The sequence below is a fragment of the Labeo rohita genome, chromosome 3 (assembly GCF_022985175.1).
Source record: "Labeo rohita strain BAU-BD-2019 chromosome 3, IGBB_LRoh.1.0, whole genome shotgun sequence".
In the NCBI taxonomy this organism is placed as follows: domain Eukaryota; kingdom Metazoa; phylum Chordata; class Actinopteri; order Cypriniformes; family Cyprinidae; genus Labeo; species Labeo rohita.
The window spans coordinates 22,424,211-22,452,184 of record NC_066871.1 but is presented as its reverse complement, the minus strand read 5'-3'; the positions used below and the strand labels follow the sequence as shown (position 1 = coordinate 22,452,184).

General features: G+C 36.7%; 1 protein-coding gene across 7 annotated transcripts in view; it reads right to left on the bottom strand.

Annotated features, from left to right (window-relative positions):
• Positions 1-1,652: 1,652 nt before the first annotated feature.
• The window catches only part of rbfox1 (RNA binding fox-1 homolog 1), a 324,483-nt gene continuing 298,161 nt past the window's right edge, over positions 1,653-27,974 (bottom strand). For 6 of the 7 annotated variants that reach the window (XM_051102658.1, XM_051102682.1, XM_051102689.1 and 3 more), the window contains 4 exons: positions 26,051-26,090; positions 19,302-19,366; positions 6,841-6,916; positions 1,653-3,779 (listed from right to left, as the gene is read on the bottom strand). In XM_051102658.1, coding sequence (XP_050958615.1) covers positions 3,657-3,779; positions 6,841-6,916; positions 19,302-19,366; positions 26,051-26,090 — 304 coding nt within the window. In that variant the 3' untranslated portion in view covers positions 1,653-3,656. Of the gene's footprint in view, positions 3,780-6,840; positions 6,917-10,431; positions 10,485-19,301; positions 19,367-26,050; positions 26,091-27,974 lie in introns of all 7 variants that reach the window. The other variant, XM_051102677.1, reaches the window with a different exon arrangement.

Below are 27,974 nucleotides of genomic sequence, written 5' to 3'. Positions count from 1 at the left end.
TCACGCCACAACTATTCTAAATGATATTGTTGGAATCACTGACGAACAATAAAAACATTGACAGCCAATCAGAATCGATCCTGCTTAAATCAGTTCAAGCATTTATAAGCATGTGCTTACAATAAGCAAAGGTTATCTTAAAACGTGTCTTAATGGAGACGCTAACATTTTTGTCATTACAGTTATCTTTCTTGGTGTGAAACAGGCCTTATGATTAGAGTGGATGACTAGTTTAAACCAGGTTTTATTATTGAGAAATGCATACACTCCTAAAAATAAAGCTTCCAAAAGGGTGTTTTTGCAGTGATGCCACAGAAGAACCATTTTTGGTTCCCCAAAGAACCATTTTGAAGAACACTTTAAAAATCTAAAGAACCTTTTGTGACTATTAAGAAGCTTTCATGCATTTGAAAAGTTCCATGGACGTTCGAGCCATCGATGCCAATGAAGAACCTTTATTTTTTAAGAGTGTATTTGGTGAACTTGAATTTTGATTCAAAAACAATCCCACATAGAATCCAAAGCATCTGAATCCTAGTGACAACTGTGATTTGCAAGTGTTCAGTGTTATGAGAGAGCAACGGCCGGCGTCCACTCCCTCCAATCTGCATGATAATCAATCCAGTCTCATTCAGCCAATCAAACTGAGCAAAGAGACCCAAATTACTTCATTTAATACGTGATTTAATTCCGAAACATAAATCATCACATTACTGACAGCTCTCATAAAGCCGGTGGGGACCGAGTGGCAAGCGAGAGAGAGAGAGAGAGAGACTGAATTAAAACCATCAGACCTCCTTTACCTCTCCCTGTGGACTCGGCAACATAATCTGAAGAGAATGTACATTTTTCATAATAGAATTAATAACCAATTTTAAATTATGTCCCCGACTTGTGACCCAAGATACGTTAATTATTGATCACCCATTTCTGTGAAGAGGTGTTGTAATTACCTAGCATAATGTGACTCCTTCATCACATTTAAACATTTATATTGCTTATCTTTCCAAGGAACCTCTGGCTAAGTTTTTCCAATTACACTGATCAAATCGAGAATGTGGGGTAATTCTTCTTTTCTTCAATTAGAACTATCTGTAGTATACATAATTTATGAAATTCCGTCATACCTCAGCGAAATGAGAGAAAGATAATGAATATCTGCTACTTACAGTTACGCGGGGCAGACGGGTTCAGGTTTGATGACGAGAGGGTCCCATCGCTCTCCGAAGTAATGTTCTTCACGGCGCGCTCAGAATATTGTCATCGGTAGGGCCGTTATGCAAATGACGAACTTTGGCGCAAAAAAAAAAAAAAACCCGACAGCTATTTGTGATCGCGCTCCACTTTTACCCTAAAATAAGCCTGGATCGTGGCTTCCCTTCCGGAAATATGTTTCATAACCCTGAAAGTGTGTGGGATAACCTAATCAGACTGGGGGGGAATCCGATCTCGCTCCTTCATCCTAAATACAGAGTCTTTTTACAGTAAAGGCACCGTACAGATGACCGCCTCAGACCCGGCAGCATCAATTCCACTTAACCTCCTCGGAGACGAGGATTTCCTCCTCGCCTCGAGCCTTTCGATGCAATTTTAGTCAATGAGATCAGATCACAGGACAAACGCGCTCCGTCAAGAAGAAATTCCGAGACGAATTCCCTTTATCTTGAGAAACTTTATTGATGGTTATTGTTATGCAGATCATAGTGCATGCACATACAATGACAAGGAGAAAGCCTGTCCACAACACGTACTTAAAGCAGAAAGAGCAGAATCACAGCAGTGGGTAAGATATTTTTGCCAAGTTGTGTGATGTGACGCACACAGTACACAAGAGGATATTTGCAGCCGGATAAACTGAAGCTGCTCTTTTGTTTGTATTTTTATGCAATTGAAACTTTTATAAATACAAAAGAAAGAAAAATGAGATATGTGACAAACACCTCTAATTAGGTATACTTGTAAACAACATGAAGGGAAGTCTTCGCGTATGCACAGCCAAGCTGCGACTCTTCAAGAACACCTCGACAGCTTGTTTGTGTAGCACTTGTAAATGACATAGTTATCATCATTATTCCTATTTACATATAGATATCTTTTTCACAAGTCATATATTTCTCAGTTTCTCGATAATCAAACAGTTTCAAAGTGTAAAGGCTGTGTTCTAGAAAATAATAGTACAAAGGATGTCACATTAAAAATGATATCAAAACGAAACACTCGAAAGAAGCGGAGAACCAAAAAAAAACAGACAACGGAACGTCCCACAAGTGAGAAGGAGAAGTAGTAGTAGTAGTGATGAAAAAATTGCAGGTTGTGTGTATGCGTGTGTGTTTGTGTGTGTGCAAAATTGTACAGTTGACAAAAATACTATGATTATATCTACATAATGATTGCATTACTTGTAAAGTGTTGATATAAATCTGTGTATGATTCCATAAAAAATGAGACACCTTTCTCTAACAGTTGGTCTACCACACTAAATCTAAAACATTATACAGTTGTGTTTTTCGTATAAGAGAACATTTTCACTGCACAGATCAAATTTAATACACTGTTTGTTTATTTTTTCCCACTCTCGTCTTGTACAAATAATCAGAGTTTCTTAACTTCTGAGAAAGAAAAAAAGCAAAAAAAAAAAACAACACAAAAAAACCCAAAAAACTAAACAAAACAGAAACTAAACAAAAAATATATCAACGGCGCTACCGTCGCCGTCTTTTTTTTTTCTTTTTCTATTTCGTGTTTCGTCTCTCCCGTATTATAAAAGTCAGCATTTATATCAATCGACGTACTGGAAGTACCGTAATATAAAAAGAACATCTCGTGGTAGGCCTAAACTAGCGAGGGTCTGACTTAAGGACTAGATAATAGTTAAACAGCAAAATACTGTCATGGTGAATTTTTGGGGAGTTTCTATGAGCTGCTATGTATAGTCTGAATATACACACTGAACACCCCAGGAACATAACCTTTGGCTTTGAGTAATGACTGATATAAGACAGCTTAAATAATCGATACCTCAGTGGTCTCTTTGACCGGCTCTGTGTCTTCGCTGCACTCGGGGGAACTGGGCCGACGTTACTGCCAGCCCCCCCGGTCTTTCGCCCACCACGCCCGTATCTACTCCTGCCCACAACCCCCTGCGCTCGCTTCCTCTACAGAACCCAGAAACAAAAGAAACCAAAAGAAAAAGACGAAAGGCGATGTCGAACGGAAGCAGAAACCACTGGACGACTCTAGTCACTTGCACTCTTACAAAATATGATAACCCCGAAGTGACTTGGAATATTTATCATACATAACTCATTTACATGATAAAGCCCTAACAATTTGTATCTTATTCTTTTTTTTGTCATCTTTTTAAAATCTAGCAGCTCTCTAGATCACCACAGAAACCTCTACAGCCAACAATCTATGTAATCTTTAGAAATTAAAAACCCACAATATTAAAATACACAGCACAAAATATCTGAGGTATAAGATGAAAAATATCCGTTTTTGTCTTCTCTCTCTTAAGAGATGCTAAAATGATACACTACTGCATGTATTGCAATACCCAGGCCTCTGAATTACTCCTCCTTTACCCCCACAGGAAGATTCTCAATAGGTTTTGAAAGGTTTTTTTGTTGTTGTTGTTGTTGTTGTTGTTGTTTTTTTTAGTATGGCGCGAAACGACTGTATCCACCTCGGTATATACTAGCCTGCAAAGAAGAAAGAACGAGACCCACATCGTCGGCGTGGCTTCTGGTCTTGGCATCAGTCAAGGGAGCGAAAGCATTCTGGAAGAGAAGCCACGGGTTTGGACACGTTTAATTGACACAGTTCAGAGGAGACCTCCGCTAGCATTCAGGCTATTTGCCGTACATACCCCCCGGACGAAACCAATCACGTTCCATCATGCAAGCACACCAACACACCTCATGCCAGAAGAGATGCATTTAGCTACTTAAAAATGTGAAAGGGGTGAAAGAAATACATGAGTTAACAGAGCAAATCAAAACAATGAGCAACGAATGAGTTCCATATGTTGCAAAAAGCATTTTCTTAACATATTTTGGTCTTATTTTCCAGTAAAAATACATGATAAAATAAATAACCAAAGCAACATTGTATAAGATATAAATAGCTAAAAATTCAAGGTGCAGTATGTAATAATGACTGTTTACATAAATGGGTTGAAATGGGTACTGCGGTCTAAATTCAAAATATTGTTTCTCCCGCCCAATCCTCCTCAGACTGTTGCCAGATTGAGGACGTGCAACACGAATGAGCGCGAACGATGTTAGAAGGCGGCAAACCCTACATTATTTGTGTTTTACTATGCCTCTGGTCATAGAGCTTTTTAGGTGGATGCCTAAGCTTTTTAGGTCGGATACAATCTGTGATTTCGGCTGTCGAAATATTATTGGGTAAACGCCAAGTGGCTGGAATCACACAGATCAAAATAAAAACTGATTTTCAAAATAGAACAACTGACTGTAGTGTTGTTTTTCAGAGAAGCAAGAATGTGAACTTGAAGCATGTTTCCTGAATGTCTGCAAATGTATTATGGCGTTTTTATTAGTGCTGTCAATCAATTAAACAAAAACAACTAATTAATCACACATTTTTTTCCAAAATGAATCGCGATGAATCCCACCTTACATTAAAGTTTTTAAATATACTTTTATATTGCAATAAATTGACATTCAGCCTTAAAATTAATGCAGAAACAACATAAAAACAGTATATTTTTATTCTTGTTTAATGGCATCTTTATTATAATTGAAAGCCAATACCACTGATGTCTTTGGGAAATATTTTTTTTTCCTGATGAGCCATTCAACATTTATTAGACTTTAAAAAATAACAACTTCTAATTTAGGTGAACTTAAAACAATCTTCACATAAACCCATTATAATAAATGTCATATTTAGCTGCCCTTCAGCAAGTAGGAAATATACAGAAATTTAATTTAAGTTATAAAACTCTAAATTCTAATTTAAATACAGATTAAGCCTTAAAGCTACAAAAATTGATCATTTTTTTTTCCACTAACGCCTGGCACTGAGGTGAAGTTGAAGTGCGTCAATATAAATATATACATGGACAATTTTTCAAAATATATACTGTACGTGTGTGGATTTATTTAGACATAATAAATATACACAGTATACACACTTATATTATGTAAACAAAAACTGGATTATGTTGGATGCAGTTAATCATGATTAATCGTTTGACAGCACTAAAAGAAATGCAATTATTGTCAAAACAAACAAACAAAAAACAGACAGAAGCAGCAGTTGTGAATGAGGTGGTCAACCCTAGCCCCACCCCTAAATTAATTGCGTAAAATATTTTAAACGCCTGCATTAATGCGCTAACTTTGGCAGTACTAGTTTCTATGCTTTAGAAAATGCTTTAAAAAATTACATATAGCACCTATAAGGTGCACAAAAACCCTCAATTGTTTGTTGTTAATAGCACAGATCAGTGGTTCTCAAAGTGTGGTATGAGTACCACTAGTAATACTCAGGCTCCCTCTAGTGGTACGCAGAGGAATCACTAAATTAAATATAAATTAATGTTAAAACACAATACAATTTTATTTAATCTTTATTTGAGTTAAGTTTTTTTATGTTTTACATTTACATTTACAGTAGTTTTTATTTAACTATTAGGTACAACACATTTTAATGTAATTATTATTTTTTTTCTTATTTACCTGTGCAGAACTGTGCAGTGTTAATTTTCAAACTGTGTATTGTAAAAGTGACTGACAACAAAAAATATTCTAATTATGAATAAAACTGCCTCCCTTTTGAACTGTCCAGAGCTGTAGCTGAATATGTATTTACGCTACTGTATTTTAATGCTGGTCATTATGGTGGTACTTGGAGAGCCAAATATTTTCTGAGGTAGTACTTGGCATAAAAAGATTAAAAACCACTGGCATAGATGTATGAAACAGCTCACACAGAAGTCACTTTCAAACCAAGCAGCTTTGTTAATCTATGTGGTGAATTTGCACGACTAAATTCTTTCTCCCTCATGCCAAATTGCAGATTGTGTGGATTTTTACTGAAACAACTGTATTTTGGCAGCGAAAATATGCAGAGTGACAGTAAATGTAACCACGCCTTTAGAGAGGTTTATTCCTAAAACAAGAAACTTAAAACGTTCAAATAAATAAATGTATAATTGAAAAAAATTAAATATTATTAACATACGCAAATGTTTGAAGCATTTTTACTGGAAAACTAGACTAAAACACAGTTTAAGAAATCGATCTTTGCAGTGTGCGTTTAAGTATGCAACGTGGACGTTTGCGATCAAAAGCAGCCCACGTACAAACAAGTAGCCCATCGCAGCGCTCGCCTGGAGACTCTTGTCGGTCTTCCTCGTGCTCTTTCATCACAGCGTCTCTCCTCTGCTCCCTCCCTCTTTTAGCTGTTGCTACAGCACCACTTAGGTGATGGATTTAATTATCAAAATGACTAATTATTCCATTAAGGGGAGCGCTCGGCTAGGTGATATTCACAAAATTAGAAATATAATAACTAACATGCACTACACTGCCAAGAAATTAAGACATTTATCACGTTTACTGGGAGGATTAATGTGGCATTTCAGCTGCCGTTAGCACAAGAGACAAATTCAATTAAGTTTAAGTGAGGAGATGTCAGCAGTGCTAAAATCCATGCAGGAGGAAAAGGTGGGAAGAAAAGGAAAAGAATGAGCGTACATGACAAGCGTGCACTGAGAAAAGAGCAGGGAAGGGATAAATAAAGGAGTAATGAGGAAAGAGGAAAAAAGGAAGCGGGAGAAGACAGGTAGAGATGAAAATTCAAGCTCACCATGGCACCAACGCTGTATGTGGCTGCTGGAGCAAGTGCGTGGTTGTAGGGGTCGGCAGCATAAACTCGTCCGTAACTGTGGAAACACGCAGAGATGGTCAAATCGCGCCCCCGAGGTGAAAATCGCTGCTTTTCTATTCAAACACAAATGTCATACAATGTCATAATACGACACCACGGACTGCAGCAACTACGTATGGTGATGATTTCAGAGTGTTTGGAAAATGACAATCAAATGAAGTCAGAGAGGAGAAAATCACATGGCTCTTGCAGTCATGCTGCACAGGGCAAAGAGGAAGACATCACTGTTTGAAAGTTGAAGGGCCACTTGTGCAAGACCTCACTAGATGCTCTCTTCACTCAAATCGTGCGTTTACGGGATGCCAGCTCTTACGGCAATATCCGTTTGTACGTACAAACTCTGTACCAAGAGGAATTTGCTTGCTTTTTCTAGTTCAATACACTTGCACAAACAACCCTTCAATTTTTTAGTACTTTAATTTAGGCATATTGATCAAAAAGGCAAAAAAAAAACATCACAGGAAAATAAAATCATACAGACCAGAGATCAATGTTTTACAGTACTTGCACCAAAAAGGCGAAACAAAACATCTGTTCATTATTCTCGTCCGGGGCTAACTTGATGAAAACGTTGCAGGGTGTTTAGTGTAAATGTGAGCTTAAAGGAGAAATTCATTTCCAGAACTAATATTTACAGATAATTTACTCACCCCCTTGTCATCCAAGATGTTCATGTCTTTATTCAGTCGTAAAGAAATAATGTTTTTTGAGGAAAACATGCCAGGGTTCATATAACGGACTTCTATGGTGCCCCTGAGTTTGAACTTCCAAAATGCAGTTTAAATGCAGCTCCAAAGGGCTCTAAACGATCCCAGCTGAGGAAGAAGGGTCTTATCTAGCGAAACGATTGGTTATTTTATAAAACAAATTACAATTTACATTACCATCTCACTTTTTCCTCCAAATTCAAAATAATCCTACATTGCTGTTTTACCTTTTTTTTGTAAAGGCTGTTTGATCTTCTTTGCAAAAAAACTTTGTAAACACTGGGTCGGTACTTCTGCAGTGATTTAGGACGATTTTGAAGTTGGAGGAGAAAACGAGATGGGAGTTTTTTGGCATACCCTAACTCAATGGTTCCCAACTATGTTCCTGGAGGCCTCCCAACACTGCACATTTTGCATCTCTCCTTGGTCTGAAACACTCATTTTTGGTCTTGAAGTCTCTACTAATGAGCTGATGATCTGAATCAGGTGTGTTTGATTAAGGTGACATGGAAAACATGCAGTATTTGGAGGCCTCTGGAACATGGTTGGGAACCACTGGCCAAACTGCCTTGAAAAAAGAGTTCATGCAGACCTAGACAAGAGCGTTTGAGTTAAAAAAATATATATATATATAAATTGTAAATTTTATTAGAAAATAACCATTCGTTTAGCTAGATAAGACACTTATTCCTTGGCTGGGATCATTTAGAGCCATTTGAAGCTGCATTTTAACTGCATTTTGGAAGTTCAAACTCCAAACAAAAGAAGTCCACTATATGGAGAGAAATCCTGAAACGTTTTCCTCAGAAAAAAACATAATTTCTTTACGACCGAGAAAGACAGACATGAAGGATGACAAGGGGGTGAGTAAATTATCTGTACATTTTTATCCTGGAAGTGAACTTCTTCTGTAATTTATACTTTTCCAGTGTCTTTTATCCTGAGATCTCACCCTCAAAGTTTGAGCAGGCGTTTGAAAACAACCTCCTCAAAGCCTTGTTATGCATGCATGGTGTTTCTGGACCAGATAAAGAGCCAATAAGAGAGCAAAGAAATGAGGCAATTTGCATATTCTTCCACTCCCGGCGATTAAGAAGTTAATCCAGCGCAAATTAGTATAGACATTGTTATTCACTACACAGTCGCTCTGTCTTCATATTTCAATGCGCGGCCAAGTATTTTGTTTGACCTGCGTTATCTGTGTTTACAGGGGTTAGTTTTAATGAGTATGCGGTGCAGTGATCAAACCAGGGCTGCCTCCGCTCTTCTGGAGCTGAGATTGAAAAGGTGACCCTCAGGATATAGCACCTGGTGAATTATTCCTAAAGTATTAAGCACGGGAAAAAAGCGCTGATTGGATGAGTCACCCGAAATGCAAGAACTGGGGTTTTTAATTGCTGTTTGAAGGACATTGAAAATGTGTTTTTTGTCTGTTTTTCTAAACAGTGCCTGGCGGAAACACACTACAAATTTACGCTTAAACTCGTCCTTGTGACTATCGGTTTATACTAGGCTCCTCCTGCCGCCCATCGAGACAGGTTGAAGGCAAAAAAAAAGGCCTGATTTATGAGACCGGTAAGCTCTATGTTTGTTAATGAACAGCAGTGACTCTAACATACAGCTAAATTAGATCTGGGCCCTGAGATACAGGTTAATAAATCTCAGATGGCTGGGATATATCTGCATTATTGACTAGATGCTCATTATTTTGGAAAATGTGTGCTCCAGCAGCGCCATTCCTCTAAATGTATTGACTTTTCCCACCAGGAGACCGAACGGACAGCTCATTTCTATGATTTCTTTAAACAATGCCGGGCTGTGCTTTAGGGGCTCTAATGCGAGTTGCTCGGACCTTCTTCGTGTTCCTCACTTACTGATTATGTTGGTTTGCGAACGGGATTGCGCTTCGGGGTTATCAGCAATTATTGAACTGGGACAATTAGACCATAATTTGCAAGTTTTTCAGACTCCAAATTACACATTCCAATTGTGTTTTACAGAAAACAGCTGATGTCTTCAAGAAAGTGGCTTCTGCTAAATTACAGCCTTGTTAGCATATTCATTTTCCCTGGTTGAGGGGGAAAAAAAAAGAAGGGAAAGGGGAAAAAAAGGGCTGTCACAAAATCAATGCACGGATGGACAGGTCCATTTTCCTTTCGGTATACCGCGACTCAAACTTGTAACAATCACACTTGTGTCATTCCCAAGATCTAGCCACCTACAGCCAATGTGCAAGACACCATACACTACATGAGCAACCTTGATACGACAACGACAACAGCACCACACGCCCGTAAAACAATAAGACAATCAAACCAACCAAAAAAAGGCCCTCTCGCTCACACACACACGTACAGATCTAATGGAGAGGGAGGGCGATGGTGGAGAACTCAAAGGAACCATGGAACACAAGGAAGATTGAGACAGAAAAAAAAGGAAAATCACAGATTCCAAGCTCGTGACAAGCGTGTTCATTTCACTCTTCAAGGAACACATGCCTCTTCCAAGCAGTGCCATGGGAGAGAGAAACAGAAGATGAGAACTATGAATGCGATGCCTTCCAGCTATCCTCATGCAGTACTCCAAAACTACTCCACTCGTCCAAAAAAGAGCATTCAAGAGAAACGTAGTAAGAAAAAACGTAACATCTACTAATCAAAGGGGGGCAGAAATAAGGAGACAGCCGGGCAATAGAAGCACTCACTGTCAAGGTGCATAAAAAAGGGGGTATATGCTCGCTCCCTCGCGGGTGCATCGAGAAAGTGAGGGTGATTTGGTATTCATTTATATTTATTTATTTTACCTGAGGAGGTGTTACAAGAAATTTCATCTGCTGCAACGAAGACGAAATGATTTCTGCAAGAGAAGATAAAATTTACAATACCGCCTGCTGACTGGCTGGATGGACGAGAGGCGGGGGGGGAGGGGAGGGAGAAGGGGAGGGAGGTAGGGGGTGTTAGGGAATGGAAAGGGGGGGAGGAATGGTGGTATAAATGGGTTTTAGTTCACAAGCAAAAAGAACCAGAGCTCTCAGTGTGCGGCCCCGCACCGGTATCGACATGGAGGAACAGGGAAGAGCATGCTAGGGGGGATTGGAGATGCAAATGCGGGAATAAAGAAGAGGGGTAAAAAAAGACATATACAGTATATCAGAGATGAGACTAAATCATAACCTCGGACTGGGGCCGATTCAATAGAGACTGCAGCTGCGCGCGAGACGCTTTGATTTAGCCACTCTAAACGTCCTCTCCTCTGTAAACCCCCTCCCTCCATCACTATTGTTCTGTAAAAGTCAAGGAACTGCATTCACAGCATTACTGAATAGCGCTGGGATGGCCTTGAACGGTCACATAAAAGCCGGGCCGTCGAGCCCGTTAGAAACACCTGAGACTGCGACCATTATACACGGATGATATTGGAAATCAAACACATAATATTATACATCAAAGCGCTTATGTCATACACCATAAACTTTTCTTGGGAGAGAGACGAGGAGAGAGAGAAAAGCAAAACTCTTATATGAGATGTATCTTAAAATGTCAAAACAACAAGGTGCACTCAGTTATTTTTTTACTCTCATTAAAAATGTTATACGTGTAAAGAAATGAATAGCACATTTTGAAAAAAATCATGGGGTCAGTGAGAAAAAGCACACTTTTATTAGGCAAAAACACATTAAATTAATCAATGTGACATGTATAATGTTACAAAATGTTTCTGTTTCAAATAAATGCTTTTGAACTTTTTTTATTCATTAAATATTCCTAAGTGCAGTGAGTTCGAAATTAAACATGGATAATATAAATTGGACTAAAGGCTGAAAATTCAGCTTTGACATTGCAAGAATAAAGCACATTTAAATACATTAAGATTTGAAATTATTATTAAATTGTAATAACATTTCACTGCATTATGATTTTAACTATTTAAAAAAAAAACATCTTTTTAGTTAACGTAAAATCTTAACTGATGATATTTACTTTCCTAATGCATCCTCCTGGTCATCTTGTCAACGAGTCCAATGATTTCTGTTTTATAATTTTTAATATGAATGTAAGCTCTTCTTTTAAAATTACTTCTAAGCCAGTAGCCAAATAGATATTTAGACAAAGTTTTTTTTAACAGACTTACATATGTACAGTTGACGTCAAAAGTTTACATCCCCCTATCCAGAATCAATACAAATGCTAATTATTTTACCAAAATAAGAGGGATCATACAAAATGCATGTTATTGTTCATTTAGTACTGACCTGAATAAGATATTTCACATAAATGATGTTTACATATAGCACACAAGAGAAAATAATAGTTGAATTTATAAAAATGACCCTGTTCAAAAGTTTACATACACTTGATTCTTAATACTGTGTTGTTACCAGAATGATCCACAGCTGTTTTAGTTTAGTGATAGTTGTTCATGAGTCCCTTGTTTGTCCTGAACAGTTAAACTGCCTGCTGTTGTTCAGAAAAATCCTTCAGGTCTCACAAATTCTTTAATTTCCCCCCATTTTTGTGTATTTGAACCTTCTCCAACAATGACTGTATGATTTTAAGATCCATCTTTTCACACTGAGGACAACTGAGGGACTCTTATGCAACTATTACAAAAGGTTCAAACACTCACTGATGCTCCAGAAGGAAAAAACATGCATTAAGAGCTGGGGGGTGAAAACTTTTGAACAGAATTGAGATGTGTACATTTTTCTTATTTTGCCTAAATATCATATTTTTTAATTTAGTACTGCCCTACAGTACTAAACTACTACAGTACTACAGTACTAAACTACCACTACAGAAGATGTTTCCAAGAAGACAAAATAAGTTCAATTTACCCTGATCTTTAAATTCAAAAAGTCTTTGTTTCTTCTCCACATCTCAATTCTGTTCACCCCCGGCTCTTAATCCACCGTGTTTCCTTCTGAAGCATCAGTGAACCTTCTGTAATAGTTGCATTTGAGTCCCTCAGTTGTCCTCAGTGTGAAAAGATGGATCTTAGTATCACACAGTCATTGTTGGAAAGGGTTCAAATACACAAAAATGCTGGAAAACCAAATAATTTGTGGGACCTGAAGGATTTTTCTGAAGAACAGCAGGCAGTTTAACTGTTCAGGACTCATGAACAACTATCACTAAACAAAAAAACAGCTGTGGATCACTCAGGTAACAACATAGTATTAACAGTGTTGAGTGTTACTGCATCTGCCCCACTAGGTGTCAGTAAGTTCAATATGAAACAACAACAACAAAAAACTACTAAAATTACTGAGTGCACCTTGAATCTTTGTGAACTGTGAACATGTAACTATTTACAGATTTAAGTCTGCAGAAACATACAGCACAGAAAGGACTAGAGTATAATCCTCAACCCTGCTGTAAAAAATAATAATAAAAAACATAAAAGGGATAATTTTCTAAGGATTTTTCTATAATGCAGGATGTGAGTAAATGGTGCATTCTGGGTAAACAAACAAGACTAGCATGAGCCGTATCATTGGTTGCACTGCACAGGCTTCATGAGTCACTGCACAGGTGTGACAAATGATGTGTCATGGCTTGATCTCACGTCTAATTAGAGACATTGGCCGCCATATTGCCAGGCCCCTTTTTAATTGCCGCTTGGAGCTATATTTAATAACTAAATGAATCATCCATTCCCGCTAAGCATTCAGATTGAATCGGCCCTCTTAATCATGTTAGGGGGCTTGTTTTGAATACAATGTTCTATTCGGCATGACAGTATTGACCGTCCCAATGCGCAAACACACACACAGTTACACTCACACATATACTCTAGGGAGTAAAGCTCAATGCAGACATGCATTTGAACACATGCATTAAATGGTGCACTTTCTAGAACTCATAGTGCCTTACGAAATCAGATATGTATCGGCTTCAGATATGACCATTCATACACATTACAGACTAAACATGCACGAAGACGCTAAAGTCACAAGCACTTCATATGAGCAGTAGTACACTGGACTACATCAATATATTCTTATACACAGTAATATTTCAACCGCCATGTCTATAATTTAATATTCAACACTAAACTAACAAGACACATACATTTCACAGAGTTTTTTCTCTTTGTACTAGCAATCAACAGTCACAGGCATTTCCAAGCAAAATGCAGACATCTGGCCAACACATTCAGGGGTGTAAATCACTTAAGTAATTGTACTTCATTCATCAATGTGAGAATCAGTTTGGGAAATGTTTACTTGAACCGAAACTAAATATTTGCATTCATACTCAAAACATTTCTAATTAAAACATACTTTTTTGGTCAAAGTATAAAGGACATATTTCATAAGTCATCATGATATGAATCTCTCTCTTATGCTCACCAAAGCTGCATTTATTTAATCAGAAATACATTAAAACTGTAACATTGTGAAATATTATTACAATTTATAAAAGAACTGTTTTCTATTTTAATATATTTTAAAATGTAATTTATTCCTGTGAAGCAAAGCAAAATTTTTTTAGCATCATTTCTCCAGTCTTCAGTGCAATATGATCCTACAGAAATCATTCTAACATGCTGATTTAGTGATTAAGAAGTATTTCTCATAATTAATGTTGAAAAACATTGTGCTGCTTAATATTTTTTGTGCAAATGATTCTCTGAAGAAAGGGAACCTCAAAAGAACAGCATTCATTTGAAATAGAAACATTTTGTAAATATCTTCACCATCATTTATGATGCATTTAAAGGAACACTCCACTTTTTTTTTTTTTTTTTTTTCCATTTTCCAACACCCCTAGAGTTAAACAGTTGAGTATTACCATTTTCAAATCCATTCAGCCGTTTTCCGGGTCTGGCAGTAGCAGTTGTCAACTCTGCCGGCTGCAACTCTGCATTTACACAAACTTAGTGCCGGTCACTTTCAGGCGCTGCGTAAAATATCATTGCGCCTGCTGCACCCATGGTACAGCAGCAAAGTTCCTTGATTATTACGCCGGATTGAGAGTATAGTTACTAGCCATATCGACCTAGAAAATCGTAACTTTTAATTTTCGGTCAGTCTTAGTACACAATGTAACTACAAAAGAATCAAGTTTAAAATAGGAACAATATCGTCATTATATATGGTCATTTTTGAGCGAGATGCTATCGGTCTAAACAGATTCAATGATCTACGCTAAAAGTGCTACCGCCAGACCCGGAGATCGGCTGAATGGATTAGAAAACTGCAAAACTCAACTCTAGGGGAGTTGGAAAATGAGTCTATTTTTTAAAAAAAAGCGGAGTGTTCCTTTAATGCATTCTTGCTAAATAAAAGCATTAAATTCTTTCAAAAAGGTTTTTTTTTGAATGTGTGTCTATATTTTTGTAATTAACAAGTCAAATTATGTTCCTTTTAACATTTTAAATAAAATGTCATTTGCTCACGTGACTGTATTCGTCATATATTCCTCCTTATAAAGAGATGCAGATACATCAACATAATCTTTGATCCGAATCAAAGCTTTTTAATTACATCATAACTATTGTTGACGACAAACACTTGAGGCTTTACATAACCACATTCAAGTGTCAACAGTTTCTAAGAAAAAAGTTGTCGTTTTACTTCCAAATACTTTCCCTGAAGCGTGTTTTTAGCTTGATGTATTGGTTTTTAATTGTGTGAAACCCCATACTGTCCATCAAGTATAATTTCTCAGTGCTTTTTACACCCCTGAGCACGTCTGGTATGCGTTAGCAGCATAATTTGCTAATAAACGAACTAAACGGCCTTTCATACAAGAGTTTAAAGAGTTGCTTTAGCTTCCTGCACAGCTGCTTCCCCAGCCCAGAGGGTTCCACGGAGTGGCAGAAACACGCACAACGGGCCACTTCAACCTTTCCTGAACAAGCGTCGCAGGGACAGAGGTCAGGCGATGCTAGTATGGTGGGTTGTAGGAAGCGAGGCTACCGTGTACTCCTGACCCACGTGGCCCCGGCCCGCAGCTGTTCAGATGGGACCGGCTGAGCCTTGAGCTCTAAAAGGCGACTTCAGAGACCCGGACTCGGCGGACTCCGCCTCCCAGCAGCACCTCCAGATCTGAGGCTGACCCTGGACATCTCTGACGGTGAGCGAGTGAAGCTCTGACAAAGAGCAGCAACCAAATGCGGCGGCTAACGTCTAATGAGACCGCCGTCGGGACGGCAGGGTGTCAAGAGTGCGGCGCTCTGTTAAGATAAAGCTTTGGGGTATTGATATCCGCCACCGTGGAAGGCAAGAGATCAACTGCAGTCAAAACACTCGCAGGATTAGCGGAGATCAGAGATGATATCTTTCACACGAGGTGATAACATCTAACAGCGCTGAGAGGTTATTTTAATGGAGGCAGACCGAACGATTAAACTCCAACTGTCTAAAAACGTTACTCATTGAGACATGAATAATTTATTTTTATGAGGGAAGAGAGATTATAAGTCATTTACATTGCAAATGAATAATTCAATCCTTTTAAATCCGAAAAAATGTAAAAAATGTATGACTTCTCAATAACAATCATTTATAATCTCTATTATGAAAGACTAGTCTTATGCAAACTAATTTAGCTGGAATTTGTACCAGGGACCTAATTTGTATGTCGGGCTGCGGTTTCAATTTCCCAAAGCTGCTATTATTCTCAAAATGTGTCTAAAGGTAAACAAAATAATTCAAATGTTATTGAGAGGCCTCTTCATTTGCATAATCAATCAAGCAGGTTTCTGCAGAGAGCTAAACAACATTAAGGAAACTTTCTGAATTTAATCAGTTCCAGCATTAGCATTAGCTCTGCCCACTGGCAAAGCAATGACTATGTCTACTAGTATAACTACATTTTTAATACAAACTGAACCACGGGCAATTCAGGGGGGTTCACAGAACATAATGAAAGAGATGACTAAGATCTGTATTAATGACAAACCAGTTAAAGCAATAGCTGAAACACATCATTCACGTCTGTAGCACAGATGTCTGATACTGAGGGTTGGGAATTTTTAAAATCCATAAGTGTGAGAAATACTCAGTCAGCACCACAAAACATCTCTCATGTCATTAAATGTACAGTACAGTGCATGTTCAGTTGCCCAACAAATGGAACAGAATCTATGATAACATTACAAATGCCTATACTGCTTTAAAATCTTTTCTGTTATATTTTATATTTTTTAATATTTAAGTCAGCAATGATGCATTAAATTGACATCATTTTAGAATGTTACAAAATAATTGTTTCATATAGATGCTGTTCTTTTTAACTTTCTATTCAAAGAATCCTCAAAAACTGTATTAAAGTTTATTATTAAGCAGTACAGCTGTTTTCAACATTGATGATAATAACAAACGAGCAGCAAATCAGCATATTAAGCAGATTTCTGGATCATGTGACACTGAAGACTGGAACTATGCTGCTGAAAATTCAGTTTGCATCATAGGAATAAATGACATTTTAAAATAAATTCAAATAGAAATCAGTTATTTGAAATGACAAAAATATTTCTGAATATTACTGTTTTTACTGTTATTTATTCAAACCTTTGAGTCGTACTGTACATGTTTTCTGTTTTTATTTGACATGGATTCTGTTCCATGTATTGGGAAATAACTCCAATAAATAAATAAACTATTTTAATTTTTAATTTGGAGAAGCTAATGCCATAAGATGACTGCTATAATGAACATGACTGCCTCACTCTAGAGCAATTGAACCAACAGAAAATCAGATTACTGCTATACCATAAAAGATTTCTCATAAGATCCTTGGTTATTTATTTATTGCACAATAAATGGAACAGAACCCATGACAAAATTATGGTCAGAAACATTTCAAAGCAGAATAGCTATGTTTGAAGTTATGCTTAATGATACATGAATACATGTAAAATGAATTCTATACTACCTTGAAATGTTCCTGACTGTATCTACACTACCATTCAAATGTTTTTGGTTTTTTTTTAATTCATATTTTAGTCAGCAAGGATGCATTAAACTGACAGTAAAATCATTTTACAAAAAAATTGGTTTCATATAGATGCTGTTCTTTAGAACTTTATATTCATTAAAGAATCCTAAAACAACTATTAAAGTTTATCATTAAGAAGCACAACCGTTTTCAATACTGATAACACCAACAAATTAGCGGAAAACCAGGATATTAGAATGATTTCTAGATCATGTGACATTGAAGACTGGAGCAATGATGCTGAAAATTCAGCTTTAAATCACAGAAATAAATTACATTTGAAAAATGTATTTAAATAGAAAACAGTTATTTGAAATGACAAAAATATTTCACAATATTAGTGTTTTTACTGTTCTTTCTGCAGTTGAACGTTTGAATAGCACTGTATATCTTTTCTGTGTTTATTCAACATGGATTCTGTTCCATATATTGGGAAACAACTCAAGTAAACAAATAGATAAATAAACAATTTTAATGTTTAACTTAGACAAGCTAGTGCATAAGATCATTACACGACTGCCTCAGCCTAGAGCAATCGAAGCAACAGAAAATCAGATTACTGCTATACCATAAAAGATTTCTCATAACAAGAAGCCACAGAACAGCAACAAGGGCCCTTGGAATCAATAACGTGGTTTCTTAGGACGGTCTGCCTTTAATCTCAGAGGACAGTCTACTGTATTTATCCAGAGAAAGTCCCTGCGTGTGAGGAGGACACATGTGGTTATTGAACCGCTCACGAAACCACACTGATCTTAAGCCTGGCGACGATTACAAACATGCAGCTCACGGCCCGGCAGACATCAGAAAGTGCGCTCGGTGCGTTCGGTCCCCATTCGCAGCTAATGATCTGCCTTTACCGCGGACGCCCGGGATCCACGCACAAACGCTCCCGTGATGATTACATAAACATGATGTAATGATGATGAGCACCACTCACAACCGGTCGGGTGAGATTCACAGCACACAACTTATCAAGAAGCATGCAGGGACACCGTTGACAGATTATGACAGCACTGCTAAGATGACATGATAATCAAGTGTTGCTTCATCTAGTTATGGCTGCACAATATCAGTTGTTACATGTCGGATGACAGCATTACGATCATTATTTGCCATTAACAGTCATGAGCAGATATGCTTTCGTGTCATGCGAATGTTTTACAATCACATCAAGGCTCCGAATTTGCTTTATTCTTGATTGCGTGCCATCTGCAATAAGCTTACACTCACAATTGACAAGAGAGAGAGAGAGAGAGAAAAGAGAAAAAAAGAAAAGGAAAGGAAATCAAAATCAGCCAAGACGACTTCCTCTGGTCGCCCTGCCAAACGGGCTTTTGTCTCATCTCTGAGGAACTGTCAGGTCTATCCCACTTCATTCTGCAGTTACAGTTGCTCCGCCATGGATGCGTTTCACCATTACATTTGCAGTGACATCTCATTTGATTTAATTTGCCAATTACTGCACTGGGCACCGTGATATTCCCCATCACCACTGGCAAGGGGAATTAGGCTAATAAATCAGGCTGGCCGTTTTTTTTTGTTTTTTTTTGCGTGCGCCTGCCTCTGCTCGTGACGAAGGGAGAGAGTTTGACCTCAGAGGAGTAAAGGGTGAGAGAGAACGAGGCCGCCTCGGCGGGGGAGGTGGGTGGGTGTTAAGGGCCCCGCCGGAGGGCCTGGTAAGGTGGTGTTGTCAGTGGTGTGCAGGCAGCGGTGTGTGTCTTACCTGTCACTGTAGGCAGCGGCGGTAGCAGTAGCAGGCTGAGTGTATCGGTAGGCAGCGTAACCACCCTAGAAACACAACACACACACTCGCTCACATGGGCACGTCGACAACAGCTGTTTGGACTTTTTATAAAATGTGTTTGCGAGAAATAAAAGGGCGAGGGGGTGGAGGAAGGAGGTTCGGTTTGATGTTATGCGCTGTGACAGAGACTGTACGACTGAATCTCATGGAGATGAAGAGGCATGGAGTGCTTTTGGAGAGCGGCACGCGACAACGTCGCATTCACTCGCTCGGAGTTCACGGCATCGGCGCTCGCGGTTTGCCAAAAGGGGGAACGCACATGTCATAATCATAGCTATTAAATATGCATAATCTAATTACAAAGCAGCAGCCTTATGTTGGTGACTCAACCTACTTTCTTATTCCTCTCACGCATACATCTGAGGATTAATTATGTAGCGCTGTCATACTACACTACTTCTTTTTGCCAACGACGGAGAAAGGAATAATTTCAACATGTGGAACGGTAACATCAGATGTTCAGGAAGGCAAAAAGGGCAAACAAACACGTGCTGTCAAAAGCGCATATGCCTGCTGATTTCAGGAGTGTTGTTTCATAGTCGATGGTGGTGCGAGATGTAGCTGTCTGCATGAAATACTCCCACACGGCCATTAATTTGCTCTGGACTTGCGTTTTTATTTTGTATTATATAACAATTAGTCCCTGTCATATTATTTAGTGTGTTTTCCAACCATTTTGTCTTATCTACCCCTAGAGCCCTTTTACACAACTTTATAAATACTAAATCAAAAATGCGTCTGGAGTCCTTAAATAAATAAATGCTCAGGGTGTCATCAACACAAATGATCATTTTTGTAGTATAAAAATATTTTCATTATTATAACAATATTTGTCTAAATTAGTTATATTTATTTCTATATCCTTAACTTGTCACCATATGTTCTGTCATTTGTCTTTGTTTTTATTTCACAGTTAAGTTTTACGTCCTTGATTTTCTTCAATAATAATTTAATTCAATACAGCTTAAAACAACATTTAAAATTTTGCTAAGAAGATTTTTTTTGCCTACACATATTAATTACCAAAGAAATATACATAAATATATAAAAAAATAAATAAATGAACATATTTACTTAAAGCACCCACTAGGTGACCCTGCTTTAGTACTCATAGTTTGGGAAGCAAAGAAAAAAAAAAGAAAAGAAAAGAAAAACCTTTCCAAGACACTCCCTGATATGACAGTGTTTTAGTGCCACATTAAAAAATAATTTAAAAAATCTAAGATTACAAGAATGAAGTAATATTTCGAGAATAAAGTCAAAATTATGAGAATAAAGTCAAAATTTTGGGAATAAAGTCGAGGTGTTTCAAGTCGAAATATTTTGAGAATAAAGTCAAAATATTTTAACAATAAAGTCAAAATTATAAGAATAAATTTGAAGTGTTTCAAGAATGAAGTCAATATGTTTCGAGAATAAAGTCAAAATATTTTGAGAATAAAATTGAAATTACGAGAATTAATTCATAGCAATTACGAGATTGAAAATTTTGATTTGAAAATTGAGTATTTCTAGCCTACTGTACATGCTAATGGTCCATACTGTAGCACCGGGAGCAATTCCAAAGTCTCAGCCTTCAAATTCTGTCAGTTTTATAATGAAATAAAAACAATATCTCTATTACAATAATGTGTTTTTCACCCTCTTTAATGTAGTGTGACAGACCACTGTATTCGCCTCAGTTTAAGCGGTTTAATCTTACGAATACAGTGAGTAATTGCTATTATTGGCTGGCTGGCACACTAAATAGGCCTTAGGAATGCATTCAAAGACGTGAAAGACTGTTTCCAATACTGTCCCTACAAGAAAAATTTCAAAAAAATTCCGGTAGCCTGGAAACTTCTCCCGGTGCTCCCAATCCGGGCCATCTGCATGCGCAGGCTATACGCTCAAAATATTATAACTTTAATTGCTATGATTTAATTCTCGTAATTTCGACTTCATTCTCAAAACATTTTGACTTTATTCTTGAAATTTCGACTTTATTCCTGAAACATTTTGACTTTATTCTCAAAAAATTTTCTTTATTCTCGAAATTTCAACATTATTCTTGAAAGATTTTGACTTTATTTTCAAAATATTTAGACTTTATTCTCGAAATTTCGATTTTATTCTTGAAACATTTTGACTATATTTTCAAAATATTTTGACTTTATTCTCGAAATTTCAAATTTATTCTTGAAACATTTCTACTTTTGTCAAAATATTTTGACTTTATTCTCACAATTTTGACTTTATTCTCAAAATATTTAGACTATTCTCGTAATTTCGACTTTATTCTCAAAATATTTTGACTTTATTCTCGTAATTTCGACTTTATTCTCAAAATATTACGATTTTAATCTCGTAACTTTAAATTTGTTAATTTTTTAACGTGGCACTAAAACGCCGGCATGTCCTGGAACCGGAGCAAAATTTTTATTTAGTTATTTATTTATTTTTGCAATTGTGCTGTTTTACTACATATTTAGCAAAAGTGCACTCTTGCGTATGTGAAAAAATGTAATATTTCCTAATATTTTTTTGTATTGTTGTACTGTTGATTTTTTTTCCTTCATCCATTCCTTTTTTGAGGAGGCACAGCTTCCTTTAGCATTCCTATTAGCGGTCCGCAGAAAACACTAACTGAAAAGTCCATCTGTACACCTCTGCTCTTTCTCCAGGGCTTACTGGTCTCCTGACCCCGCTGTTCTCCACACCAGGCCTTCAGGCTGTAGTAATTACCAACCTCCCTCTCCCTGTGCTCACACATACATAACAGCAGCAGTTCCTTCTCACAACTTTCTTCATGTTCCTCACCCTCCCACTTTCTCGCAGCTCACCTCCGTCCTCTAACTCCTTCCATAATGACTCACCGGGTAATTCGACACTCCCACTGCGTGGCCGGCCCCTTAACAAACCATTTCATTTACTCGCGCAACAGCGAGCCTGACACGCGGGCCGTGATGCATCTGGGCTGTATTTAAAGCCGGTGTGAAGAGCTGCAGAGCGGGACGGCCGAACGGGGCCCCTTAGTCACCAGTGCTGTCATCTCTCACAGACGGGGGCCGCGGGCATCTACATGTCTCTGAAGCTCCATTAGGCTTGGTCAACTAACCTCAGGGAAACTGACAGGGTGTGCAGGTGCGGTGAGAGCAGTGGTCAGGACTTTAATGCTGAGATGCGCATCTGGAGAGCGGCCACAATTTATCATTATGACTCACAAAGAGAGAGAAGAATAGATAGGGCTCCACTGACTCCTGACTGCTTGTATCTGTCTGGAGTGCATGTGGACATACTGAGTTTATCATGGTTATTGATGCGCATGGTGAGAGTCTCATACTTTTACTAGAGGAGTGCGTTTGCCTGTCATAACCACTTGACGGCCTGAGCTACCTGAAAGGAGTCCACAGGGGGATATAATACAGAATAATACAACTTTTTAAGTACTTTATATATAACATTATGCAACAATAATTCCAGTCCTTGGCAATAGCCCAACAGCTCTTAGACTTTTCAGTGTTTGTATCATGCTATGCATTAACGATGGGGATTACTCAGTGACTTTTATCACAGATTACATCGACATGCCAGTAGGTGTCAACAAGCGACTGTCTTAATTAGTTAAGCGTTGAATCATTGAATCATTAATTCAACCGATTTGTTCAAAACACTTATCTGAAAAAGGGACTGTTTCTATGAATGTCATTTAATTATTTACTCAACTGATTTGTTCAAAACACTGAAACAAGAGTTCAGAACTTGCTACTGAAAATTCATACGCCAATACGCTGCTGTAAGCATTTAAGACATACTGCTGCTGCACAAATAGCATATATAATAACCCGTAGCAGATCTATACACAGGGCTCTACAGTGCAAAACTATTGTGTGCGACTGTGAAAAAATATTTAGGAGCACCCGATCAGCATATTTGTGTTTGCGCTGAGGGGAACTTCAAAGGTTTCTATGTGTTTTTGCAATGTTGAGTAATGTATCACAGACATATCTCATGAATCCTTTCATAAACAAAGTGTAGAGAGAGTGTAAATAAAAGATTGATTGTGCAGTGTAGAGAGCTTCGTTAATTATAATGAAAGTTTGTGAGATCGCAATGAACTAAGATGAGTGACAGCTTTTAATTATTTTTAATGGAGTTCGTAAATGAGATATTGATTTAATACAACAGTTAAATAAACAAAAAATTAATATTAAGTGACTTACATTGTCTGACTATAACACTATTGCCTGATTTTTCTCTATTTTGTTGTCAAACATAGTTTGAAACAAAGTCACAACTGAGCCGCATCTCCATTCAAAGACAGCGGTGTTTCGTTTATGAATGAACGCGCGTTTTTAAACTAATCTAGTGAGTCAATGATTCAATTTCCCGTTCATAAAGACAGTCACTTGCTTATTCCTGAATGAATCAGCATTTCGAATGAATCAAATGAATGAATGATTCAGTAATTAAATCAGTGACTTGCCGCCACCTACTGGTTGTTTTAGTTTAATTTTTAAATAATTTTTTTAATAAAATTTTAAATAACTTTTCAGATATTCAAATCATTTAATATTTCTATTTTCAAAATGTTATGTTTAAAACATTAATTTCAACATGAATATATGAATTTGATTGCACTCATACCACCTCTGAGCCTTATTAAAAATAGGAAAATACACCTACAAACCACTTTTGTGTTCTTCTGTGCCTCCTCTGTAGTACAAATTAATTTGGTTAATACTGATTTCATTTGATTGGTTACCTATTCTTATTCTACTTGTTCTTATTCTGTTGTTTTAATTAGAAATTTTAAATATAATTTTTTCAAAATTTGACATAAAAGATGACATACTTTTAATAAAGTTAGAAAAATGCCATTAAAAAGGTAAAAACAAAATTCCCCTTTAAATCACTTAAAAAAATTAAATATCACCTCGTAATGGGAAGGCTAATTTTTTATCAGATTTTTTGATTATTGATTAGAAAATTTTGACTGCGCTCCTACATTTTTTAAGTTAGGAGCACAAGTGCTCCTAAGAAGAAAAGTAAGCGTAGAGCCCTGTATACAGGTGGAGCTGGGGGAGGTGGAGGGTTTTTGAGGAACTCTAAAAGTGCCCTGTGAAATACTCTAATGAATGCTAACCAGCCATTTAAATGTAAAGCAGCAGGCTCATGAACCAATCAGCTTGTGCCAAGTAGATTAACACTGTGAATATAATCAGTTTGCTTTAATGGCCCATCAGCCTGAGCCATCTAGAATTTCATGACAGAACTTGGCATTAAATATGTTTGAATAAATCTAATTTTAATCGAACAACGCCAAGGTCTGAAAAATGTTTGAAATGTCAGAGGAATATATACAAATAGGCTTATGTAAGTGAAACAAAATAATTACAGCATTAGAAAGCATAGACTATCTAATGATAGAACTTGTGTTCCTGGATCAAAAGGATCAGGTCACGTTGGAGGGTTTCCAGTCATTACTGATGCTGCAAATGGACTTGTTTGTTACAGTGTGGCTTTGGGCATTTCTGGATCTTCTTGAAATGAAAAGTTGGCCACATGAGGGAAATGCGAAGCACTTTATATTACAGATTAAATGGAGAGATATTACACATGCTGTGTCGTTTATATTTGGTAGATCTTCCTGCCTTATTGCACCCCTGCATGTGGTATGCATCCAGTTTTTCTTTGTTTAACTTGCTCATTTTAAGGCTGTCTGTTCTATGTGAGCGTAGCTTCATTTTCCAGACGCTAGCCGACATTCAGTACATTTAGCAGAGCACTCAGCAAATTAAGATTGGTAATAAACAAATACAGTTCTTGGATAGTTTCTAATGAATATTAGATGATCTTATCGCAGCAGAACAATCAATCCCAGCCTCTGTGGCACTGCGCTAATGACAGGGGAACAGAGGAAGCGTTACAGCAGCCTTCCCGCCATTTCCATGCACATTTGTACTCTGTACAATTTGTTTCGTCCCAGAGGAGGGCGAATTGGGGAAGATACATCAGGCTGTGTCAGGCTCAATGAGACATGGCCTTGAGGAGAACAAGCTTTCGTCCCTGCTAGTTACCCCACCTAAGCTCCAGATGCTTCCACTAATCACAAAATGTGATTAACTCCCAGATGAATGCGTTGAAGATATGCAGAATTCGAACATTCATTAAAAACTTGAAAATTTAAATGCTACCCTTCCCTTCAATGCTCATTTTTCTCATTAAAACAATACTTTAAACATTTACAAAGAACACTAAGAGATTCAATTTGGAATAATTTTATATTATAACATTTTATATCATTTAATCACCTCACAATTATGAAAAAAGGACATTCTGTGTAGGTCTACTCTAGAGTTTTCACACTATACAATCCCAGCATGCGCTTTTCTAGTGCTCAATTTTAGGTCACCGAGCCTAACCACAACTGACAATAAACTCAACAATGTCACTGATATGCGTGTGCTGCTGCTGGCCAAGGAAGAATGTTCTTTACTTGTGTGTGAAAGTCTCTTGACTCAATTAAGGTAGAATTCAAAAATGCTAACGAAAGAAACAACAGTGTATCAGCTGGTTGCTTTATAGTCGGAGGGATGAATGGGGCGGGGGTGGGGTGGGGTGGGGTGGGGTGGGGTGGGGGCAGGGATATGTACATGAACATTTAAGGACGGCATGCGAATACTTACATAAATATCTGCACCATAAAATCCGTCCTGGTAAACAACACTGGAAAGATGCAAACACGCGCACACACAGACAAACACCAAACAAAACAAACAAAACACATCAATATTAGTGCATGTTCCCATGCAAGCAATACCAACCCCATCTCTAGCCAGGGTTAGTGGAACAGAATAAGAAATACACACACACTGAATAAGAGTGACAAAGGGTTTCTACAAGCACTTTTGAAGTAATTTCAAAGGAGTAAAGTCTTTATACAGGGGCCAAAGAGAGCTGAAATTTCCTCACATCACATTTTAATCATTAGCAAAATGTAAAAAATAAAAAAGCTATGTAGGAAATGTTAAAAAAAAAAAGATTATTATTATTATTATTACTTCTACTATTATTATTAGTCAACCATATTGCTTTGAGATGCCAGACTCCATTCATACTTCTATTCTCAGAATAAATTCAGTCTTAGGTGTGATAATAATAATATTAATAATAATAATAATAACAATAATAATAATAATATTACAATTGTTGTTATTATTATTATTACTATTGTTAATATTAGGCAACCATATTGCTTTGGAATAGTTTTAAAGTAATACACTTTTGAAAAAAAAAAAGTAATATTAATAATAATAATAACTATTGTTATTATTATTATTATTATTGTTAATATTAGGCAACCATATTGCTTTGGAATCGTTATTATTATTATTATTATTTTTATTTTTTAAGTGTATTACTTAAAAACTAATATACTTTTGAAAAAAAATAGTAATAGTAATAATAATAATAGTAATAATAACAATTGCTATTATTATTATTATTATTATTATTGTTATTATTAGGCAACCACATTGCTCTGGAAGTGTTATTATTATTATTACTTTAATTATTATTATTATTATTATTATTATTTTCGAAAGTGTATTACTTTAAAACTAATACACTTTTGAAAAAAAAAATGTTATTTTTATTATTATTATTATTACACAACCATATTGCTTTGGAATAGTTTTAAAGTATTACACTTTTTAAAATAATAATAATAATAATACTAATAATACTAATAATAATAATAAATTGTTGTTGTCGTTAATTTTTAATTGTTATTAGTCAACCACATTGGTTTGGAACAATTTTAAGGTATTACACTTCTGAAAATAATTCATGAGCAAACTTATTAACAGGTTCCATTTAGACTTTCATTTTGTGAATAATTTCAGTCTTATGTGTAATAATTCTGTCTTTGTAAACAAAGAAAAAAATTTCAAGGTTTGAAAATTACTTAATGATTGATTATTGGCATTTACAATATAACTGAGGGTGACAATGATAATTTCTGAACCACATTCAAAGCTGTAAATTTCTGAGAATTTTTTAAAATCTAATAAAATAAAATCTATATGTTATATAGATATATAGTTTATGGCACTTGTTTAGTTTTATGACTTAAAATCATACCCAAAACTACAATCCAAAAATTCAGAAACACTTTAAAATAAGGCTCATTAGATAAACTTAATTTATTTATTAATGCTAATTAACTAATATTAACTAACAATGAGCAATACATGTGTTACAGTATTTATTTAGATTTCATCTTATTTATCACACAGTTTAAGTGGCATGTTTTCATTCATTTTCAATTATTTGTGTTCAATTTATTTTTGCAGTGAATCTTCTAACCTTCCCGTTTCTCAATTTACAGAAGACAGCAGTCAGTGGAAACTAGTCTGTGGCCCCTGACACCTCCACAAAACCTCCATCAATACTATCGGCTTGCAGTTACATACATGAAATCAGAACCAAAATAATCACACTCATCATTTGACTGCTCAGAGATCACAAATCCTTCTGCATTCGGTTGTTCGAGAGGATTTACATAATGTTATATTACAAAAAAGGAAATGCTTAAGGCCATCGACCATG